At 49.5% G+C, this 23,155-nt stretch overlaps 1 protein-coding gene across 1 annotated transcript in view; it reads right to left on the reverse strand.

The window, feature by feature from the left end:
- The window catches only part of LOC121836871 (T-box transcription factor TBX19-like), a 33,621-nt gene extending 12,095 nt beyond the window's left edge, over positions 1-21,526 (reverse strand). The window contains exons 1-3 of the mRNA XM_042292156.1: positions 21,309-21,526; positions 1,216-1,483; positions 602-730 (exon numbers count right to left, since the gene is read on the reverse strand). Coding sequence (XP_042148090.1) covers positions 602-730; positions 1,216-1,483; positions 21,309-21,526 — 615 coding nt within the window. The remainder of the gene's footprint in view (positions 1-601; positions 731-1,215; positions 1,484-21,308) is intronic.
- Positions 21,527-23,155: the final 1,629 nt, after the last annotated feature.

A 23,155-nucleotide genomic window follows, 5' to 3' on the forward strand; every position in this document is an offset into this window, starting at 1 on the left:
AAGTGGCTCGTGATTGGATCTGGCGGTTTGTAGCTTCTGCCTTTAGTCCATCGTAGGGTGAGACGAAGTATAGAAGGTTTATTGTTAAGTTGTTCCTATCCCAATCGACTACGACCTTATCTGTACGCGCCTATCAAAGCTGTGGGCGCACACTCTTGCTATTTTCAAAAAGGTCAGAAAGAGATGTCACGACTGGTGTCAGTGCGGGGGAACACACCTGGCAAGCTTGCAACTGCACGCGCTGCCCACACGAGCGACAAGCGCTGGCAGCCGAAAGGTCTGGGTATGACGTAACGATTGGTCGGAGGTTTCCGTGTTTTCTCGCGTTTAGCTACATCTCTGGGGAAAACAAACGTGATATTCAGATTCACGGGATAAAAATACTCTGGAATACACATTTAACTCGTCTTTTTTTGTAATTTTTTAAGGGCGTAAAAGGCTGCATAGGGATCTTTGATATTTGATTATAACTTGGAGGTTTATCAACCGTTCGCAAGAAGAGCACTTTCTGAAGCCACGTCCCCGCGTCCGTAGTAGCGCAACCTACAAAGTGTGTGTGTTGCGTATGGTTTGGTGAAGGGGAGGGGGAGGGACACGTCACCTGTTCGTTTTGGTAAGCGGTGACAGCAATGAACCGGGTCTCTCGAAGGGGGAAACTGCACATGCGCCGCTGATCCACACGCACCAGGTGCACCCGGGGCTCGTACATGTGCAAGGAGTTGAGCACCACCTGAGGATGGTCCAGAGAAGCGTGGATGGAGAGTCATCAGTAGGAGAAAAACGAAACACGCCAGTCAGCACCGCGACCTGTATACAGTCACCGAAAATACGATTGATGACCAGTTAGCTGGCTTCTTTTCAGTCTGCATGCTCGGACGAAGAAGTTCGTAGTGCTGGATTTTCTACGTCATCAACTGAAGGCCAGAGCGGAGCACAAACGAGTGCTAGGTCAATATTCGGTTGCGACTCGTGTCGAAAGAGTGAAGACACGTACAAGTCGAATGCTGACACAGCAGTCATGTGCAATCTGCGCCCCTTGCTGGCCTACAGTAGATGACGTAAAAAATATAGCTCTACGGTTGTGTTATCCGGGAGGTGATAGCCGCTGGCTTTTATGTGTTTCAGGGGGATGCGATACGTTCTGAACGTTCTATTATAGTTGACTAAGACCGGCTTGCTTCGGAACGCAATACCAGATGGTGTACGGGCACTCACAAATCCCTGGCTGGACGTGGGTTTGTTGGTGAGCTTGACCTTGGAGAAGGACACCGGAGCCTTGGTCCAGTGGGCGCCGAAGTTGGGCGAGTCCGGGTGCACGAAGAGCCCCTGGCGCGGCGGCGGCTCGGCCCGGCTGGCGCTGGCCCAGCGGCCGTTGAGGAACTTCCAGCGCTGCGAGCCCACCTGACTGAAGTCCAGCACCAGGCTGTACATGGCGCGAGGGTGCAGGCCGCTCACGGACACACGCACCACGGGGAACATGCGCCTGCGACAGACGTGACACCGAAGAACGAAGGCTTATAAATCATCATGCTTTTACCCTACCTTATGTACCATGCTTGTACCATAGGCTATGCTTGTATACATCGTGTTATGGGTGTTTTCCTGCGTGACTTTAAGTGAACTTCACGCTCATTCACTCGCGTGCAGGTGAGTGATCTATTGCAAAATTATTTTGGCGTTAGCTTGCCTGTTTCATCATCGCTGAATACGGACAGGGACTGAGGGAGAGCGCGCGGGACGTCAGAGCTCCCAGTTCTGGCTGGAATACTTAGTGGACCTAAAGCCTTTGTCTCTAATTTTTGTTAGAACGCGTGCGAATAGTGAATAAAGAAAAAGGTAGCCAGCATTGTGTTCACTAACTCATCAATCCCTAATCATTAATCAATGTTCCAATTACAGCTCGCGGTATACTCTAATATCCCCGCGCGCCCTCATCTCGTCCTCTCCATCAGCTGCTACCCGTATAGCTGTCTTATTGTCATCTCCCCCCCCCCCCTGGCATTCATGCTCATCAAACTACAGCAGTCGTCTGAAACCAATCAATACGTGATACAAGCATCGTCCCACGCATACATCACTACCACTACAACAACAACGCGAAAGTATCTAGCATACAGAAACCTTTTAGGATTTACCCGGGCACGCAATCTCCTTACACTATAAAGAGTAAAGATGCCGCGAACTTTTTTCTAATCGAAGTTTTGATGATCGAATAGAGCGGTCGAAAGGTTCGAAAGATTTCGAATTTTCGAACTTTCCATATCGAGAAATTCGACGGAAGTCGAATTTTCGAACCTATTAAACTAAAAAGTTCGATGCTTTTCAAATTTTCGAACTTATTACGCTGCAAAATTCAATGCTTGTCGAGCTTTCGAACTTGAGAGACTAAAAAATTGATGATTTTCGAACTTTCGACCTTCTTGCACTAAAAAGTCGAAGCTTTTCGAACTTTCGAACTTCCTACGCTAAGAAATTCAATAATTTTCGAACTTTCAAACTTATTAATTTAAAGGATTCGAAAATTGCCGAACTCTCGATTCCTGAAAAGTCATAAGTTCGACGAACTTCGAACATTTAGGGTAAAAGTTCGAAGTTCGTCGAACTTCGAAAGACCGGCGGGCGGTTTCATTTGGATTCAAGCAGTGAGGTACATTTGTAATTTTTTTTTTTTTGAATTTTACATGGGGTGCCGCATTCCTTGCGAAAGACAATGCCGTTTCTTTTAATCATTTGGCATGCTTGGTTTTAGAAAAATAGATTCCCGAAGGAGCGAGGAAGGACGACGGGTTCTTGACAATTGTCGTTTGTGCCATATTTGAAGCGCGCTATAGACGAAGCTATTTATGGTAGACATGTTAAACTTTTTAAGAATGATCTATATATAGCCTAGGTGAGTGTCGTCTTAAGATATGATTATTGTTGTTCAAGACGAGTTTCGAATAATATCCAAACATGTACCTTCGGACAATTATGTCCTAAACTTGGTAATTGTTTTCGCCTACATTGTTTGGGGTATCGCATTTAAATTAACACCAGAGGTAGTACATATCATTACCATCTGCAAAATACAAAATAATGTTGTTGTTTTTTGTTTTTACTTGAGGAATAAATTAGCTCATGGGGGAAGATTTCTAAAATTGTTCAAGTTCAGCACGTCATAAAAAAAAAAGAGATTTTTTTTTCTTCTCATTTTACGTTCTTGGGATGTGTTTCTTTTGGCCTGTACACATTTTGGTAAAAGAAACTTTTTTCATAGTTCTGGGCCTCTGAATATACAAGAATACAACACTTCCGGCGAGTTCTTGATAGTTTTTTTGTTTCTCCAGCTTTTTATTTTTGCGTTTATTGTTATGTTTATTTACTGATTATTTTTTACCAATGGCACAGTTATTTAGGTCGAAAAGACATAGCTTTGAACTTTCGAGCCACCGAGCATGTGACGAGTAGTGCCTCCTGACGAGTTTCTAAAGGCCTGTTCACACATGCAGCGGAGCGCTACAAGCATAGCGCTGACCTCGTGCTAAGCACGTGCCGACGGGAGCGTTCACCAGCTTTGTATCGCACCGTCAAAACTGTTGCTCATGGCATACGATAAGTACCTGACGGCACGTGAGCAGCGTTACATCAGCGCTTCGCTGCATGTGAGAACCGGCCTCTGTAGTATCGTTCGACGTGTAGCATCTTTTCGTCTGCAACCCCGGACCGGTCGTCTCTGGCCGGGGTTGCTTCAGGTGCGTCATGCACCCAGCGTCCCCGCCCCAGCCAACGAAGGCTTTGACCTTCGATGTCTCCCGTCCGCCGGGCGCGTCTGTGGATTCTATCTTCGACGCGGCCACGGGCATTGTCGGCACCGCCGAATTGTTTTCTGTGCAACACCTGGGAGCAACCAACTTCCAATTGTCCGTCACCTCGTCGTCGGCCATGAGCCGCATCGTAAACGCCGGCGCCCTGAGCATCGGTGGAACCCTCGTTCCAATCGTCCCCGTCGGACCGCAAGTAACAGCCATTCCATGCCTCTTCTTGCCGGTCTACGTCAAGAGCGAAGCGCTCGCCGCTGCCCTCGCACCTTACGGGAAGGTCCTGGACATCCGTTTTGGAGTGTATCAAGACCACCCGACCCTGCGGACGGGCACGCGCTACATTCGCATGGAGATGAAAGAGGCGACGCCTGTCCCGAACTTCCTCCGCGTCTCCGGGCATCGGGCAACTTTTGACTACCGCGGCCTCCGACGCGTATGCCGACGGTGCCAGCGAGACGGCCACATCAAGGCGGCCTGCAATGTGCCCTACTGCACCCGCTGCGCCGCTTTCGGCCACGACTCAGCCGGATGCGCGGCTGGTTGTGGACGCTGCGGGGCGGCCCACGTGACGGTGGACTGCACCCAACGTCGCACCTACTCCTCCGTGGCCGGCCAGAGCCCGGACGAGTTCCCGGCCCTGACATCGACCCCTCGGGATGGACCCCCTGCCACCTCCGCACCTGCAGCGTCGAACGCACCCGCCCCGACACCCGCCGTCGGCCCCACCGAGTCTACCGTGCCCTCCCCGTCCGAGCCCACTGAGACAACCTCGCCTGAGCTTGGTGCGGCGACACCGCAACCCACGCCGGCTACCTCCATGGCCACAGGTGAAGATTCGAACGCGCCAGAAGCCATACTTTCGAACGCGCCGGCAACCACATTTCTGAGCGACGCTAAGCCTAGCGTTCCACTCCCCTCGAGCGCCAGCTCCGATGAAGAGCCGATACAACTTGAGTCCCCGACTGCGCCGGAATTTCAGTCCAGTCCGAGCCTCAACTGGAGCGACCTCACGGAGGGCTCGGACGAGGAACGCCTCGTCATCCACGAGATCGCCGGGGATGCCGCCGGGGACGCCGCCGGGGACGCCGCGAAAGGAGTGGAAACCCGCTCAAGACCGCGTTACCGTGAACGCCGCCGCAACGCAAGCCTGGAACCGCGGAGACTTCGCAGCCGCAGTCGCAGCCGACACGGTGGTGCTGAGGAAGGGAAGCGTGTCCTTTCCAGCAGCGACGAGTTCGCGACCCCGCAAGGCATCCCGGCCGCAGCAGCTCGCCTCAAGCGCTCGCGGAACGACTCCCCTTCGCCCACTGGAAGCCCCAGCAGCCAGCCATCGTCCGGAACACCCTCGGATTAACGAAGTGCCGGTGACTCATTTTCCTCCTCTTCGCACGGCTACGGGTCCTCACCCTGAATGTCCAGGGGTTCCGCAGTGCGACCAAACAAGTGGAGGTTCTCCAGCTTGCCCGGACTGTCGGTTGCGACTTTCTCTTTCTCCAGGAGACAAATTTTGTTAGGCAACGCGACGTCACCCTCTTCAAGCAACGTTATGCAGTGGATTGTTTCTTCTCCTTTGCTACTACCCGGAGCTCCGGGGTAGGAATTATTATTTTTAATCGCGCGCTCATGCGGCAAAGCTCGTGCTGCTTTGACCCCGATGGCCGATTCATCACATTCGATTTTTTTCTGGACGCCGCCCGTTTTCGCACCGTGTGTGTTTACGCCCCGGCACAACGCTCGCACTCCACGGCATTCTACAAGAACTTGGATGTTCACCTCCTCGACGCACGGCACTGCCTGGTACTCGGAGATTTCAACTGCGTCGTCGACTCCCGGCGCGACGTCAGGGGACCAGGGTGCGGCCGCTCTACATGGAACGCCCGCGAATTGAGACGGCTGATTGGACATTTCGACTTGGTGGACTGCTGGACCCTCCTCCACGGTGCTACTTTCGAGCACACCTGGCAACGTGGTGGGTCAAGCAGCCGCCTGGACAGGGTCTACGTCACCGAGACCCTGGCCTCAGCCGTTCAAGCTTGTGGGGCTGTGAACTTCCCACCCGCCATCGGTCACATCTCAGACCACCGGCCAGTGCTAGCGGAGCTCTGTCTGGCTCCCTCGGCCGGGCACCAACGCTTCTGGCGCTTGGACTCCCGCGTCCTGCAGGACCCGACGAGCCGCGACCGCCTGAAAGAAGTTTTGCGCCGGTCTCTACATGGAGTGACGCCAGATCCAGCGAACTGGGACCACCTTCTGGAAACCTGGCGGGTGGCGTGCGTGACGGAGGGCCGTGCCCTGCGCCAGCGGCAAGTTGAAGAGCTCCGCGAAACATCGCTGCGAATCCGCATCGTACGTCGCGGGGGCGCTGGGACTCCCCTTATGAGGGGCTACCTGTCGCAGCTCCTCGATCGGTACCAACGCCTACTACGGGCGTCGACGACAGCAGCGACAGTTCTTCAGGGGAGGGGCGGACCCTCCTTACACCCCGAAGTGCTTCGCTACACACATCGCACACAGGTGAAGGAGCGGCGAGTCCCGCCCGTTCCAGTTCCTCCGTTGACGCCTCCGCCTGGCCAACCTTCTGTCCCAAGCTTCAGCTCCCACTTCGAGGCCCTGGCGACTTCGGAGTCAACGATAGACCGCGTGACCCTGGTCATGCACCCTTTCTTGCACGACCTCCCCAAAGTTCCACCCACCACTGGCGATCAGCTGTTCAAGCCTCCCAATGCAGAGGAGGTTCACAACGCTCTCCTGAAAATGAAGACTGGATCTGCGCCGGCCCGGATGGATTCCCGACCGAGTTTTACCGCACATTCTGGGATGTGCTGGGGGAGCATGTGTGTGCAGTCCTCCGCATCTTCTTCACGGAGCTCCGCCTGCCGGAGTCCTTCCGGCAGGGCAGGATAATCCTGTTACCCAAAGAGGGAGGAGACCCCAGCGAACCAGGGGCGTGGCGACCCATCACTTTGCTCAACACAAGTTACAAGCTGCTCGCTTCGGTGCTTGCACAACGGCTGCATGACATCCTCCCGGACATTGTAACAACGCGCCAGACGTGTTCGGTCGTGGGCCGCAGCGTCCACACACTGTCATCGCTCACGAGGGACGTGCTTCACTACACGAACTCCCGCTGCGCCAGGGGTTTGATCGCCTCCCTGGACCAGGCGAAAGCGTTCGACCGGGTTGAGCACCCCTTCCTTTTCGCCACGCTCGACGCCTTTGGTTTCCCCCCGGAGGGCGTTCGCCTCTTCGAGGTCCTGTACGCTGGCATGAAAAGTGATCTGTGCGTGGACGGCCGCGTGGTGGCCAGCTTCCCCGTCACGCGAGGCGTACGCCAGGGCTGCCCACTCTCGCCGCTCCTCTTCGTCCTGTCGCTCGAGCCGTTCCTCGCCAACATCGACCGGTGCTCCCTGGTACGCGGCCTCCCTCTCCCCGGCAGCGGCGAGGTGAAGGCGACTGCGTACGCCGACGACATCACGCTGTACCTACGCGACGCTGACGACCTTGGCGCGGCGCTTCAGGTCTTCGCGACGTACGGGTCGCTCTCGGGGGCACGCCTCAACGAGGAAAAGAGTAGAGCGTTGTGGGTTAACCGCCCACCAGACCCAGCTTCCCCGTTCCCGGCGGCTGCCGTGGTGAAGATACTGGGCGTAACGTACAACGCGATGGGAATCTCACCCGAGATGTGGACCCGCCTTGCGCGCGACATCACGGCAAGTGTGGATCGTGCCCGCGACTACGCTCTCCCCGTGGCCGAGCGCCGGTATATGGCCCACTCGGTGTTCTGCGGGCGCCTCTGGTACCTAGCGCAGGTGGTAGTACCGCCGCGTAGCTTCACCAGGCAAGTGCGAAGTTCCTTGTTCAGGTTCTTCTGGATGAATAAAACCGAGCTCGTCACCCGTCAGGTGCTCTCCCTCCCACGCGAGAAGGGAGGATGGGGCTTCCCCTGCGTGGATGGCACGCCCGCGCTACTCCAGCTGAAGACCATGCTCATGATCCTACACGAGGCTGAGAACCCGGCCAGATCTCTCGCTCTCTACTTCGTGGGGCACTCCCGCCGAGACCTGGGTGTCGACCTCACCGGCCCGTCGGGTGCCTGTGCTGAGACACCGCCGCCGGCTTACTGGAAGGCGCTTCAGCTGTATCGCCGCCTCGTGGAGCAGGCGCCTCAACTGGACATCACGACAACACCAGCGTCACGCCTCGCCCAGGCCCTGTTGGAACCACAGCTCACTCCCGTGCAGATTGGACTCTCGGATTCGTTCCCATGGGTCCGCCTCACATCCTCCAACCTTCCAGGACACCTTCGAGACTTCGAGTGGCAGCGAGGCTGGGGAGTGCTTCCCACACGAGACCGGCTACTTCGGTGGGGTGTGTGTCGCACCGATCAGTGCCCGAACTGCGACGCCCGAGAGACGAACGTGCATGTTGTGTCGGAGTGTGTGGTGACGCGCCCGTTCTGGCGGGTCGTTCGCTCTAGCTTTCGGGGGCTGGGCGTGGCACTTTACCTCCTGCGCGGACGATGTCCTTCGGGGCTCTTCGCGTGCCTTTTGCTCGCCGCGAGCGAGTACGTCCTGTGGCGAAACCGGTGCTGCGCCGTGGGACAGGGACGGAGGCTGCGCGCGCTCTGGCCGCTTCTGTTCAGGCTACGGCGGGAGCTCGTGTCCCACCTCGAGGCGCAACTGTTCCTCCTCGGAGAGCAGGAGTTCCTGCGGCGCTGGTCCTGCCGATACCTACACGTGCACAACTCTCGCATTGAACTCCGTTTTCAATATGTTGATCATATCTAGACCGCGTTAGGCGGAGAAAGGGGGAACGGGACGACGATGCGGCCCTCTCTTTGAGGCGTCGCAGGGTCGGGACGTGCGAGCACAGTACCGGTTGGGGGGCCTCTTTGCGCGAGTGATCGCGCGGACGGGCGCTTTGCCGAGCGGTGGGTGCGTGCCCGCGCCTTAGGCACGGGGTTGGCTAGCTTGAAAGACTATATACTGTACATAGCGCGTTCTCGGGTTTTGGTTTTGTTATGGGCATGACACCACTGTTGTAAATAAAATTTTCTAAACAACAATGACAATTTACGCGATCTTTTATGCAGTGAAGAGCGCATAAATAATTTTAGATTAAAATAAGCTCAACCATGCCCTCTTTCCCCGTATTGTTTTCTTTAACAGTTCGAAATATCTGGGAGGGGGGGGGGGAGGAGAGACTGAAGCTCCCCCCCCCCCCCCCCCACCCTTTTTCCTCTTCTGACGCCACTGGTATATTAGAACGCTCCTCGACCTCAAGTTGCGTCAGCTTCTGTGCTTTTTGCTCGGCGTTTCTTCCGCCCCAAAAAATAAACCTCCAAAGCAATTACAAACAAAAAATTGTCAAGGTGCAGGCGAGCTGGTGTATGTTGATCATGATGCAAAATCCCGAGACTGGGAATGAAATTCGCAAGAAATAGTGTAAGAAGAAAGAAAAAAAGGGACAGGACAACGTCTCAAACTCAGCTGAGTTGAGTTTGAGACGTTGTCCTGTCCCCTTTTTTCTGACTTCTTACACGTTTTTTTTTTTTCAAATTTCATTCCCAGTCTCAGGATTTTGCTTCATGTACAGACTAAACTTACTATATGCCAGCGTCACTCGGGCGGCGTTCGATCGGATTACTACCAGCGTGCAAGGGGGTAGGGAGGCAGTTTGCCAGATCGCTTCAAGGTTTTCCTGAGCCTCAACTACCTGCCTGCCCCTGGCCGTTTCAAACTGGATGAGTATCGTTAAACAGTGCGTTCGTACGATCACTACTTCGTAATGCACGTCAATGACCACCCCGGGCTGGCGGTCACAATTACTCATCCATTGTTACACGTCACTGCACTGGCAAATATTCCAGCACATCCGGTGCACTCGTCGTCTCATTTAATTGCCTGACCAACTTCGCGCAGTCTAAATATCACACCCGAACTTTTCTAAACCTGAATTCGTGAAAACCAGTGTGGCGTGAAAGCGTTATTTGAAACTGAAACTGTGGCTGAACATGAAAACCGGACTTCGAACTGTGCGCACTTGGACTTCGAAAAAATCAAAAGCCTTCGCATTTTTTTTTTCGAATTTAGCTTTAAAAGAGAATCGAAACCTTCAAACTTTTCAAACTTTATGTCGAAAGAAATTCGAAATCTTCAAATTTATCGACCTTTATGTCTTTAAAAGTTCGAAACGTTCGAATTTTTCGATTTTAGATCCAAAAAAATTCGAAACAATCGAATCTCTCGATTTCAAATTAGGGAAGTTCGAAATCTTCAAATTTATCGAACCTCAAGTAATCAAAGATTCAAAATATTCGAACCCGAACTTTTAGAAACCGTGAAATCTTCAAACTTTTCGAATTCGAAACCCCACAATTTTGGAAAGTTGCGAATTTTTCGATATTTGAACCTCCCTACAGTCGAAAATATCGAAACTTTTCGAAATCGAACATCAGTTAGGTTCGAAAATATCGAAACCTTTCGCATTCGAACCTAGGGTGGTTCGCGGCATCCCTAATAAAGAGTTCCTGAGTGTGCGCCTTGACGTCATTGACACAACGATAATTAATTATCGCTTAATTAGCTTAGCCGAGTCTTCAATGTCCACGCAGCCTCAGTGGAAAAGAGGCGTCCACGTCTTGCGTCATTTAGCCTGATACCGACCGCCCCTCTCACGGGTCTAGCTGACTGAGGGACGAGCACTGCTTGGTGTTTCCACGGCCTTGCAGCGTAGTGTGTTATACCCCTGTTACACGGGAACTTTTAACCGTGGTTAACTCAGCTTTAACTGCTGTTACGCGGCACCACAGTTACCGCACTATGCTCTCGGACAGCTATTTTAGAGGAAGTGAAGGGCTCGTGTGCACTGCTCTGATGGGTGCTCATGGTGCTCAAGCGAACGTTCGCCCATATAGCTTTGACTTCATAGCCGCAGGATGTTGTCCGCAAGTATTGTGCGCTAACTGTGGCTTAGCGTAACTGCAGTTAAGTGTGCCCGTGTAACGAGGGTGTCCAACGTTTGACGCAGTATACAAGATTCCCGGTGAACCTGTTGATTTTGGAGATGTCCTTGAGTTGTAAGGGTGTCATTCCGAAGAAGCTTTGATCTACTAGTCATGTGTGGTGAGTAAATTCTTAACACAGGTAGTGAATAATCAAGTCTGACTAAACTATTGGTCCCTGTCAACAGGAGCATATGTACAGTTCTGTCTGTACCATGAGATGAAAATGCCATGGTCATATGCTGTACATACGAAGCCTGTGGATGCTGTGCATTAGCCCCTGCTCTTCGGAAAGTAAATCATTCGCGCCTGTTCTGTTTCACAGTTACTGCCTTGTCGCCTGACATGAGCCATTTGAGTTGGCGCAAAGGACCAAAAATACAAGGATTCGCGTTCAACGACCGGTCGTAGGTTATTAGTTTATAAAGAGGGTTCTGGTGTTTTCTTATAACGAAAAACACTCGCCGGTAAAATTTCCGTCAATTTTAATTGTCCGGAAATCTCCGAATTTCGAGGTCACGACGGCAAAACAAGCATTAAAAAAAAGGGGTGTTTTACAAATAAACATGATAAGGGCACAGCGTCAGTAGTCCTGAGCAAAGGCCGCTTCAGTTTCTTTTGAATCTCGGACTACTGACAAAACGGAGTAGGCTCGCCAAAGTTCACTGTATTCGGGAAAATAGGTCATGGTACCTCCGGGTCACTACAAAAGCGATTGTATGCCAGGATCCAGCTATAGGCATAATATGATCTAGTTTGAATCATAATTTGTGCTTTTTTAGCGGAACAAGGGGTAGTGTTTTCATAACAGTGAAAGCAGAGGTGAAAGCTATGAACCCGTAGATTTCAATGGAGGGGGAGTATTGCTGAAGCTTGTATGCATGCTTCCCAGCGACTACATCCAGAAGTTAATTCTAAGTATTTACTGTTATTTAGACAAAAATTCGTCGCAAATATTTGTCGTGGGATAGTACAGTTTCGCAAGGGCACCGATATGCCAAAGGCGGCTGCAGAAAAATCATTCGTTACAGGTGGGTTCAGAAAAATGTAGGGCACGTTTGTTGTTGAAAACCTGGGAACACAACCAAATTAAATTTCGAATTTGAAAGGATTGAAAATATAACAAAAATAAGTTCCGGTAAATGCCAGATTTTCAGGGTAACAAACAAGAGGAAACTCCAAAAAGTATCCTCTGATTTTCACGAGAAATAAACGCCGAAAACCCGAACTCCTAAATATAACCTACCTTATTTTAAAATTAAATACAACTATAATAAAAACCATTTACAAGTTACAACAATCGCTTTGCTTGTTTTCTGCTTTAGGCGTTGCACCTTTCTACCCCGTAAAGACAAAATGACGCAAGCGGAGGACAAAATATACACATTCCAATATTTAAAAAAAAAAAAAACAAAAAAAAAAAAACAGACAAGCTTGCAAAAGTCTAGCTTGCGACAGTCTACCTTTTTTCCCCTCATTTGCCACTTTGGCAAGTGAGGGAAGCACGGGGCTAGCGTACACCGACATGTAGAATGGAAGCTCCGAGAAGCCCCTTTGTGGCACGACGCCTTTTCGGCTAATCGGTCCACTGGCGCCGCTGTAGCTCAGATGTATCTGCACCATTTACAAACTTGGGTCGCCTGGCTCCGGCGAAACGTTTCGGTAAATTATTTGTGTCGTTGCGTCAAGCAGTGTTTGTCAATAGGTATCCTTTATCGAGTAAAATATCCCAGTTTTAAGACTCGTTATTGTGATCAACCCGGTCCTGGTGTCTGCTTCTCGAAATCAGTCAGACATGCCAAGAAAATGTCTAATTTGAGGGTTTAAAGTGCCAAACCAACGAAGGATATCTGACACGTCTCCGAGGAGGGCTGCTGAGTATGACTTGCAACTTAAATCCCACCTACACAGCATCTTCTCTGCAACTGCAATAGGCCTCCATCAGAATGCAAGCACCTGGTCCGGGATTTAAACCTATCACTTGGGAATCTGTAGGCCGGCGCTTTTCCTGGCACCGAGGTGTCTTCGAGTCAGACAAGCCAGAATCAGGCAAAGGCGACGAGCACCACAAGCCAGCACCATCCCCTGCTATGGTCTCAGCGGTCGTGTCTGAATTTATAGTCGCCCCACTCCAAAAAGCAGAACCAAAACAGTGAGCAGGCAGCGGCATCAAGACCACGCGCTGGCCGTAGAAGGGAATCCCATTGGAAGGAAGGAACCCAAATCGAGCCGAACCGACATCAACCGGGAAACGTGCCGACCGCGGCACACAAGACCTGTTTCCTCGGAGAAGCCTAGATGGTCCTTGGAGCGCACACGCGGCGACATAAAACCTGCGCCGTGTTTGCTCGTGACACATGAATTTCGAGCGCCGCCTCTGGTCGGGCTCCAAGTCTGCCTGCTGCCGGCTGCACTATACGCGAGTTCCGGAGGGAGGGCTGGGGAGAACCACATAGAAGACAAGGCCTCCACATGACGTCATAGTTAGTGGATCCCCGATCCGACCCGAGCGGCAAACTCGCTCGAGCTGGACCAGAGACGCTACGAGACGCGCTGGCGGCGATGCTGATTCAAGCTAGGTAGCGTTGCGTAGATCCACAAGTGATGACGTTCGGGGAGGGATAGGCAGAGGCCTTGTGTCCTATGCGGTATTGGGAGGACAGGCCAGCGGGCGCGGCGCCCCGTCGTCGTACGTTGCCGTCCTGAGCAACATCCGCCGCTGCGAAAATTATTGGCAAGGACGAGAGGGAGGTGGGGGCCTTCTTTCGGTGCTGCGTGCTTCTTTTCGAGCTCGTGCAACCACCGTCGCCCTACGAGTGTTTAGTTAAACTCCCCGGGAGTATATACCTCACGCGTTAGACCGCGCCGAGCGAGGGAGGCGTGAATCTGGGACAGAACTGTTGTTCCACGTCGGGGTCCTCGTCGTGGGATATTCCTCCATGAATCCGCCACGCCTCGCGCGGTTGTGGCGATCGCGAGCGTTGAAGCGTCTGCAGAGGATGGCATCTCCAACAGAAATCCTCTATTCGAACAATCTACAAGTATTGCAGAAAAGACGAGAAAACGCACTCTTAAAATTACTTCTTTTTGTTATTGACAGCAAGCTTAACTTGAGCCCAAATACATACATTTGACCAGCAAGTATAAGGAGGTCAGGCAGGCTACTAATTCAATTCAAAAGAGTCCAAACATTCAATAGCCGAAAAAACACCTTTGAGCAATTTTTTTTTTTTTTTTTTTTTTTTGAGAGAACGGTTGAGGTTGGAACATGCTACCAAACGAATTTGTGAATATAGATTCAGTGTATTAACCTTTGAACATTGCATCACTCAGCTGTTAACCTAATGGGGTCACAAACTACTGCTTGTAAATGTATGTCTTTGGCGACTGCTCCCTGCATTGTTTTGTGTATTTTTGTAACTTGTACCCTCCCTGTGGTGGCCCTCAAGAGAGGACTGGCAGTATTCTCATAAAAATAAATAAATAAATAACGGCAGAGTTCGCAAAGTGGCGAAGCTATTTATCTGTCAGTATTCCGTGCTTTTTTTTTTCTTTTTTTTTTGTAGTTAGCGCGTTGTTTTGTCAATTCTTGGATAGTACTCTCACAAGGCTTAAACATTCTAAACAAGGCTTAAACATTCTTATTCGTCTTTGTGAGCTTCATAAATTTCCTTTATTCAGTAGGGTCAAAGCGCCACTGAAGAGAACGGGTTTTATTTTCAATGGGAATACTCACAACATCAACTACATTCACAGAAATTGTATGACTACTGCGTTGTACACGTTAAAGACCTCAAAAACTCGAGGTTGTGGTGCACTGGCTCAATTGCTCATCTACAGCTAGGAGACAAGTAGCCAGTTGAGGCAGACTAACTTCAGGCTGCATAAACATACACACAAAAACACAGAAATCTGCGGTGTCGACAGCACAACGCACTGCAAGACGGGTGCACGCCTTCCCTTACCAAAGTGATCAATGAGTTTCAATTGAGTTTCTAATGTATTCTATAAAATACATTAGAAACACCATTGAAACTCATTAATATTTTTTAAGGATTATTGCCGTAAGACAAACATGTCCCTTTATACATGATACAATCGCCCTATACAAGGGAACCTGAAACACTTCCTGATAAAAAAAAAAGTTAGAGGTGAATTCTGACGTATCTTTATCCCGTGAATCTGAATATAACGTTTGTTTTTCCCGAATATAAAACTAAACGCCAGAAAACACGAAAAACCTTCGACTAGTAGTGACGTTATACTATATCTTTGGGGCGCCAAGCGCGTGTCGCTCGTGTGTGCAGCGCGTGCCATTGCAAGCTAGCCAAATATACTCCCCCGCACTGACACCAGGCGTGACGTCTTTTTCGGACCTTTTTTTGAAAATACTAAGAGTGCGCGTGCCTAGCTTTGACAAGCGCTGAGCACGCGCGGGAGCGGAGATTCTAAAAACATCCTAATATGACGTCACGCCTCGGGAAGGAGGGGCTTCGGCGCTACTTTGAAAATTAATTTCTGCAATTATAATGCAATTAAATGCAAAGGTGCAAGCGAGCTGGACAAGAATGGCGAAAAATCCCTGAAGAAGGGGAACAAGAGGGACAAAGGACAAACATAAATCTCCAAACACAGCTAGGTGTCTGGTGCGCCACCAGAAAAATCCGCCTGGTCCGGGTATCGAACCCGGGACCTCTCCATTACAGGTGAAGCACAGCCTCCGTGCACCAAATTGAAACATAATCTCGATATTTGACATGAATGGGTGTAACAGCTTCAAAAAACGAGTACGATAAAAGGAACCGACACGACAGGACAGCAGCTGTTCAACTGCGACAGTACAGCTGTTATCCTGTCGTGTCTGTTCCTCTTATCGTCCTCGTTTCTTGAAGCTGTTACACCCACCCTGTCAAACTTTTATCAACTCGCCCAGTTCAACACCTCGTTACAATCTCGATATTCGTTATCCTGGAGGCACAATAAAGACGATTTAAGTGTTCTTCCTCAAATACAGAACCGCTTCTGTTTCCTTTTAATCTAACTATACTCGTTTTCACCCCAAGGAAAAAGGGAAGTTTTACTCATTGTTCATACGCCGTGCGAGGTAGTTCTAACAAAATTTAACAAGCGATGCCCTTGGCGTTTTAAACGTGTACGTCTTGATAATATAGCATACATCTAATCTAGAGTGCACTCACTAACATCTTAATTCTCTACATAAAGGAGCAAATTAGTAATGTTCCTCGAGGACCCATACTTCTTTTTTGCTACGGTTTTTGAGGTGAAAACGAGTATATAGAAAATAACGAAGATTGATGTCTCGAGTGCACCGTGGGGCAGCATACATGCAGGAGGCTCTGATAATGTATAGAGAACAAAAGGCCAGTTGAACTCCTTTCCAGACACTGCAAAACTCGACCAAGCGTTTGTGCTATGTCTCTTTATGTCCTTGTCTTGTGGTGCTTTTGTCAAAAGGAACGATGTAACAACTAGCTCATATCTCACCATTGAGCTGTGGACGTACGCGCAGCGTCTGATAAACGGAGCTACAGCGCATGCTCAGAAAGCGCTCCACAGGCCAGCAGACAAAGATGGCAGCGCGCACAAGACGATTTTTTTAAAGGTCTGTAGCCCCTGGCCACTTAAGAAACGCGATTTCTAAAAATCTTATTATCGCCACAATGATGTTATAGCATTAGAAAATAAGAATGGGAAATAATGAATCAAGAAGCATGAACATTAAGACACCGCCCCGCTTCTCTTTAACTGTCCATGACATTCCGTCTGCTCCGATCAGAGGACCAAAGGGAAGGCTACAACCACTGGTTCATAGGAACGACCGAGGGATCGGTGTATCGCCCGCAGAGTAAAGTGATGATGCAGTTCCCTGTTCCATTGAACACGGCATCTCCTCCAGCAATGTAAGAGCGAGAAGGAAGTTTTTAGTTAGAAGACACGATATTCGACTGTGTAGCTTACGGACTACTTAACACACGGTTCGCTCACACACTTGTAACCGAGAACGACCGAGAGAGACCAGACCGGTTTTTAAGCCTCTTGCGACGTCTTAGGACCGGGTGCGCTGCTGCGGAGTTGGTCCTAAGACGTCATGAGAGGTTTAAAAACATGTCTTGTCTCTCTCCGTCCTACTCGGTTGAAAGTGTGTGAACGGTGCATAAGAATCCTCTGGGCGAACACCCACGATTAGTTCGAGACACCAGTCGTTGGTCTTTAATCAGCTTATCAAATGTCATCGGTATCATGGCCCAATGGTCATGCAGCCTCAGTGGCAGGCACCGCGTGACCACTGTATTATGATACCGATCACCCTTGTGATAGGTTGAAATGGCTCTTGTGATACTTAAAGGGGCACTGCAATCATATTTACGCGTCTACCTTGTTTGCGGTTTCCACATTTCTTGGGGTTCAGGCAAGCCCGGGCACGGAGAGAGTAACTAAATATGAGTGAATCACATTTTAACTGGACGAGGCGGAAACCTCCTCCAACTACGGGGGCGACCCGCGGTGCCGAAAGCGCGCAAAATGTGACGTTTTTGGTCCTGGGCTTACTACTGGTCAGAGCAGCTAAATGCTTCTTTTTAGACGAAATACAAAATATAAAAGGCGCTAACCGTTTCAATTATTTAAGAAAGTAGTTTTTGTTGAGTATTTTATACCATAAACTAGACAAATGCAGTTTATAAAGTACGGAAACAAGAAATGACCCGTCGACGTACTTACCACCAAGCGGTGGAAAAAGGCGGCGCTTACTAGAAAGGGGTAGTGGGATGAAGCACCGACGAGCGGCGAGCGTAGAAAGGCCCCGGATGTACGCGGCGGCGCTGCGGTCTTATACGGGCTCAAGGATCCGACCGGTTCCGAGCGTTCCGAAGGCCTTCGGCGAGCAGGTTTGGCTTGCGGTTTGGCCGTTTGGCGGTATGGCAGCGCGAAGTGGCTTCCGTTCTGGACTGATCTTTACCCCGTGTTTGCTGTCGTTCGTGGCCACTGAAGTGTCATGCCGAATTAGTGTTTAATCGCGCAGCAAATGGAATGCGAGCCGCCCTGGCCGCCCCCCTTCATACAGCCTATCTAGCACATGCTTTTTGTGGCGCCCTCTCGAGCCGTCGACACGGAGTGCGGCAGCCGTGAGCGCTCGCTGAGCTCAACACTCAAGCGACCAAGAACGTCATGAAGGAGGTTATTTTTTGCTTGTTTCTGTAATTTTAATATGCCTATAACTTTTAAAATAATGCGCAATTCGAGAAAAGAAAAGTTTCATTAAGTTACTATATACGTTCAGTGCGCTCAGGTTCGGTGCAAATTAAAAACTAGTAAAATGGTCCTTGCAAGGCCCCTTTAAGTTTCCTATGTACTGAAAGGTATAGAGCAAACCATTGTCTAAAATAAGGAAGAGAAATTCCTCCTGGTCCATACCCTTTTTTTTCTAAAAGTTTATATTTCCCCTCGTTTCAATTGGATCGGGCGCGACACGTGACCGTTACCTTCCCATGATCCCACGCGATTCGATGGTCTGCTCTGAAGTCTGAACCGGCGCCATTTTTGTGGCTCCGTTGCCTACAATCCAACCGTAATTTTTTTTTTTTTTTTTTTTTTTTTTTTTTACTAAGGCGTTGGTGGCACTGCGATGTCATCTTGCCGCGCTGTGGATTGTAAGAACAGGGTTGCGAAAGGGAAGACGCTTTTTTTTTTTTTTTTTTTTGCTACCCCGACGAGAAAAGAAAATCTTCAGCGGCGAAGACAATGGGAATATTTTCGTTGTTCTTGTCCAAAGCGCTTACACCTTTTCATTTAATTGCATTATCACCATGACTCCACCAGATTGGTCGGAAAAGTTTAAACTGCCTCCGAGGGCCGGAGGTGAGGGTATTCGATGGTTAGTTAAATGCACTCGACGCGTTAATAGCAGACGTCGCATATTCATCCGTCCGCATGTGCACAGTTGCACGTAGTATTCGGTGTTCATGAAATGTGTACGATGCTGCTGGTTTGTTAAAACGATGGGTTATGCTAAAAATTACCGAAAAGTCATGGGTTTGGCGCGCTGTGCAAATCTGAAGGCGACCACGTCGCTTTCATATCTGCTTTCTTTTCACGAGTACTCGCGAAAGGAAAGCAAATCTGAAAGCCATGTACCCGCGCCTAAGCCTTTGCCTTTGTTGAACGCAATTCCTGAGGTAGAGTGTAGGATGTTTTAGTATATAGCGTAAGCTAGGGATTGCGGGCCTTTCGGACGCGTGCTCAATCCATGCTCAAAGCGACGGCACGAGCTCCCGCTAGCAACGCAGTCTCTGTATGCGATCCACTAAAACTGTCTATTTAAAGCTCGTTCACACACTTTCAACCAAGTAGGACCGGCTGAGACAAGACCGGTTTTTAAGCCTCTTGCAACGGCTTACAACCTGCTCCGGAGCAGAGCATCTGGTCCTACGCCGTCGCAAGAGGCTGAAAACTGGTCTTGTCTCTCTCGGTCGTACTCCGTTGCAAGTGTTAAGTACGCAGTGCAAGTGTAAACGGAGTAACACGCAGGAAGGGTTGCATCCTACCGTGTGCCTGCTTTTAGCACTTTCTGCAATAAACGGGTAAACGCACTGTATTTTTGCAGTGCATGTCGATGTCCCAAAATACTCGGGAGTACATTTGCATTTTGTTAAAATCGCCTGCGTAGCGGACTTGGAGAAAGCTTGTCTTCCCACCCTAGCGACTCCAACTCTGCTCGCGTTATTACCTTTACCGATAGAGACGTCTTTCCGTGCATTAAAATCCAATAAAGGTGCACAAACACTAGCCTTCTTCTCGTTTAAAGACAAAACTGTCTTCATAATACATATATATAACGAAGTCAAAAACTCACGGTGAGAAACAGCAAACTGCGGATGTTTAATCAACAGTTTCGCCGAGAGACAGGAGATGACCTACAAGTGAGGACATATCGCTGCGGAAATATGTGTATGTAAAACGTTTAATAAGAGAAAAAAAAAACGAAGTCACGCGCTGGCGGAAATAAAGTTGAAAACTGAAAAAAAAAAAAGACGTAACGACACAAACTCAAAAAGAAGTGTAATAGCAAGGTACGCGTTTCTACAGCAAACAACTTGACCTGAGCCCGCTCCTCCTGCAGGGAGGCGCAATACAAAGTGCGCTTGAACGCCTACAACACAACAGTGGCTACAATGGGCCGTAAACGGGCGACGTCTTCGTGACTGATGGGCACCCAACGAGCCACTGCATCCCCGCGAAGGTCCAGGCAGGACTGTCGTCCCGTCCTGCCTGGAGCGCCGCGCGCGTCAAGGAAACCGACAGAGCAAAACATCGAAAGAATGTTTGCCCCTTCTTCCGTTAATAACTGGGTGCCATCTTGGTTTCCATTGCGGTACCGCTAACCTGTCTAAAATATTTATTGTTAAATTCAAATATATTTAGTTCGAAAACAAGCCGTGTTAGGGTCGCAATCACATGACCATCTGGGCTCTCTGGTTTTTTTCTTGTTTTTTCTTGTTTTTTTTTTTTGGGGGGGGGGGGGATTTGTGTTTTCTAGTGACTTCTCATGGAACACCAATGTTTTTTCTCCAGCATTATTTTTTTTAATCTAAATTTCGGTTCACCATCCTTTTAAACTTTAAAGGGATGGTGAACCGAAATTTAGATTTCAAAAAAACAATGCTGGAGATGTAGGCGGGACGCTGCAATTTCTGCAACACTAGTAAGGCGATATCTCAAATGGACGGCCGTATTTTGGGAAAAAGAAGTCGAGATTGAACCAGGCCGACGAGGCGCGTGACGTCAAGATACCTAGTTTCCTCTTCTCTTCGTTTCGCCAGTTTCGCTCCCTCAAGGCCGCGAGGCGGAGAAGACGCGAGGCCGTTCCCTCTCCTTCTCGGAGAAACATGACGTCAACATTCCTGCCAAATGCGCCTCTTTTTTTTGAAAAATGCGGTAATCCGTTTGAGATATCGCTGTATGAGTGATGTTTTGGTGTTTTTAGCATCCCGTTGCACGCTTTTGTCGCGTGTTTTGGGGAATCCAGATTTCGGTTCAGCATCCCTTTAAGGGTGCGCGAATTCCAGTGCAGAATTAACATTTTCAAGTACACTTCCTTTCCTCCAACCGTACACGATTGGAATAATTTGCCAGCTGAAGTTGTTCCTACATCTTTCTCATTTTTTTTTATTATCCTGCAAAGATTGTTGCTAGAATAATTACGGCCTTAATCGCCTAATAATGCCTCCCCCCTCCTTTTTTGTTTTGTTTTTGCGTTGAAAGTACTGTAAAATGTTATTTATATGTGAATCTTCTGCATCACACAAATTTCATTGTTTATCTTTGTATTTTCGTTCGTTTATTTTTTTTTTCATTGCTTTACCTTTTGACATATTTCCCAGAATTGGGGAATATGTCTACTTGAACAAATAAATAATTAAAGAAATTAAAGATTTTTTGTACGGGCAGAAAGCTCTGAGTTCGCGTTCAGTGTACGGAAGTCTGACCTGCCGGACTTGGTGACTATCATCTCGTTGGTGACCTGACTAAACTTGTTCCACAGCGCCACGTCCTCGAGCACGACGCTGGCGGAGGTGGACAGCTCCGACGCCTTGTCCCCGGCGGAGGGGACCTTGGAGACCGCGGCGGCCATGGCTTCGCGGGATCCAGGACCCACGTCGGCCTCGATCAGGGACAGGATGAGGTCTTCCTCTGAGGGGTCCATGTCACGATTGAAGCGAGTCTGAAATCACCATCGATCAAAAAATTCAAATCAGTTCATGCTTCATCGAAATGCTCCCCCAGATCTTGGTTGGTCCGTTGTTATTTGTACTTTCCAATGACCCTACGGGGGTCACTGTCGTTCAACTAGACCTTTCTTTTAATTGGTTAATTTTGTAAGCGGAGAAGCCTGCGATTTATCCCAAATCGCATGTTGCTCTAAATCAGACTAGTGCTATTTCAAACGAAGTGAGGACAGCCTTGAAAACCCCTTTTTGTTAGACAATTAACTGGGGTTTCACGCAGGTCAAACCATTTGCCGCGCAGTTTGTCACAGATTTTTACGCACTCTTAGCAACTTTCCCCGGCTTTGCCCACGTATGCCTTTTCGTTTTCAGGGAATTAGTATAAAGCTTACTGCTGTGTTGCCAAGAGCCAAAAAGCACCAGACCATGCGCATCAAAAATGTCTCTGTCTCTCCAGTTCAGACATTCAGAAACGCGAGAAAGTTTACAATATTGTATAGTTTTCCGGGGAAAATTAAACTTTCGGCCAAAGGCGCTTGTCGCGACGGCCCCTGGAAGTAGTTCATTCGATATCCGCGAGACGGCAACTATATCGCTGAAAATTGCAAATTGTATGGGTAATATAGGGGATATACCACAAGCAGGCCCGTAGCCAGAAAGGGGGGGGGGGGGGGGGGGCGGCGGCTTTAGGACGGTATCGTGGAGGTCAAGTGAAAGGCTCTATTTTTTTTCTCCTTGCTTTTTACAAGCACGTTAATTCGAGCTATGTACGTGCGCACGATGGCGCACCGGTTTACGTCCATAGTCTCCAGATTTGACACAGATGTAGTTTTCACATGAAAATCTAGGCTGGGAGGCCTGTGGTGCAAGACGGTAAAAAGAAAGGTACTCAATCCCGCCGCCCCGCTCCTCCAAGAAACATGCTAACAGGCTCGCCACGTGCAAGTCTGAGCATAACCTTTCAGGCCCACGTCGTGCGGTCGCTGAATACATCGGCCAAACGGGTCGCTGCGTAAACGACCAGCTCCGGAAGCTTCACAAAGATGTAGAGGACGCCGCACCCAACGATCAGGAACCGAGAGACAGGCAAAGACGAGAATGTCGCGGCTGCGCTCCCGACTCGCGATGATGCTGGTAAATCTTCGTGAACGGGAGGGAGATTATAGAAGCCTTTCGGCTTCTATAATTTTTATATATTATATAGATATATAGATTTATATAGATTATAGATCTTCTATATAGATTATAGAAGCCGTCGGGAGGGAGATTATAGAAGCCTTTCGAATGGTGACGAGCCCGCAAATCATAGGCTCATCGTCTCCTTTGCTCAGAAAGACCTCGGGGCCCCGGCGGCTTGACTGATGCCATTTTATCCCTAAAACATCCCCCCACCCTCACCCCCACCCCTCTTTTTTCCAATGCTTGGAACTTGGAAGTCGTGGCATCAGAAATTGCGCCCCCCCCCCCCCCCCCCCCCCCCCCGAAACAAATTCCTGCCTACGGGCCTGCCTACGATAGATATGTGGGAAGCAAGGAAGCAGACTCAATCGGGACGTATACAGATTGTTCAAGACGGATATTGCAACAAAAACTATTTATTACAGTTC

This window comes from Ixodes scapularis, unplaced genomic scaffold (assembly GCF_016920785.2).
Source record: "Ixodes scapularis isolate PalLabHiFi unplaced genomic scaffold, ASM1692078v2 PGA_scaffold2__306_contigs__length_199485367, whole genome shotgun sequence".
NCBI lineage: Eukaryota > Metazoa > Arthropoda > Arachnida > Ixodida > Ixodidae > Ixodes > Ixodes scapularis.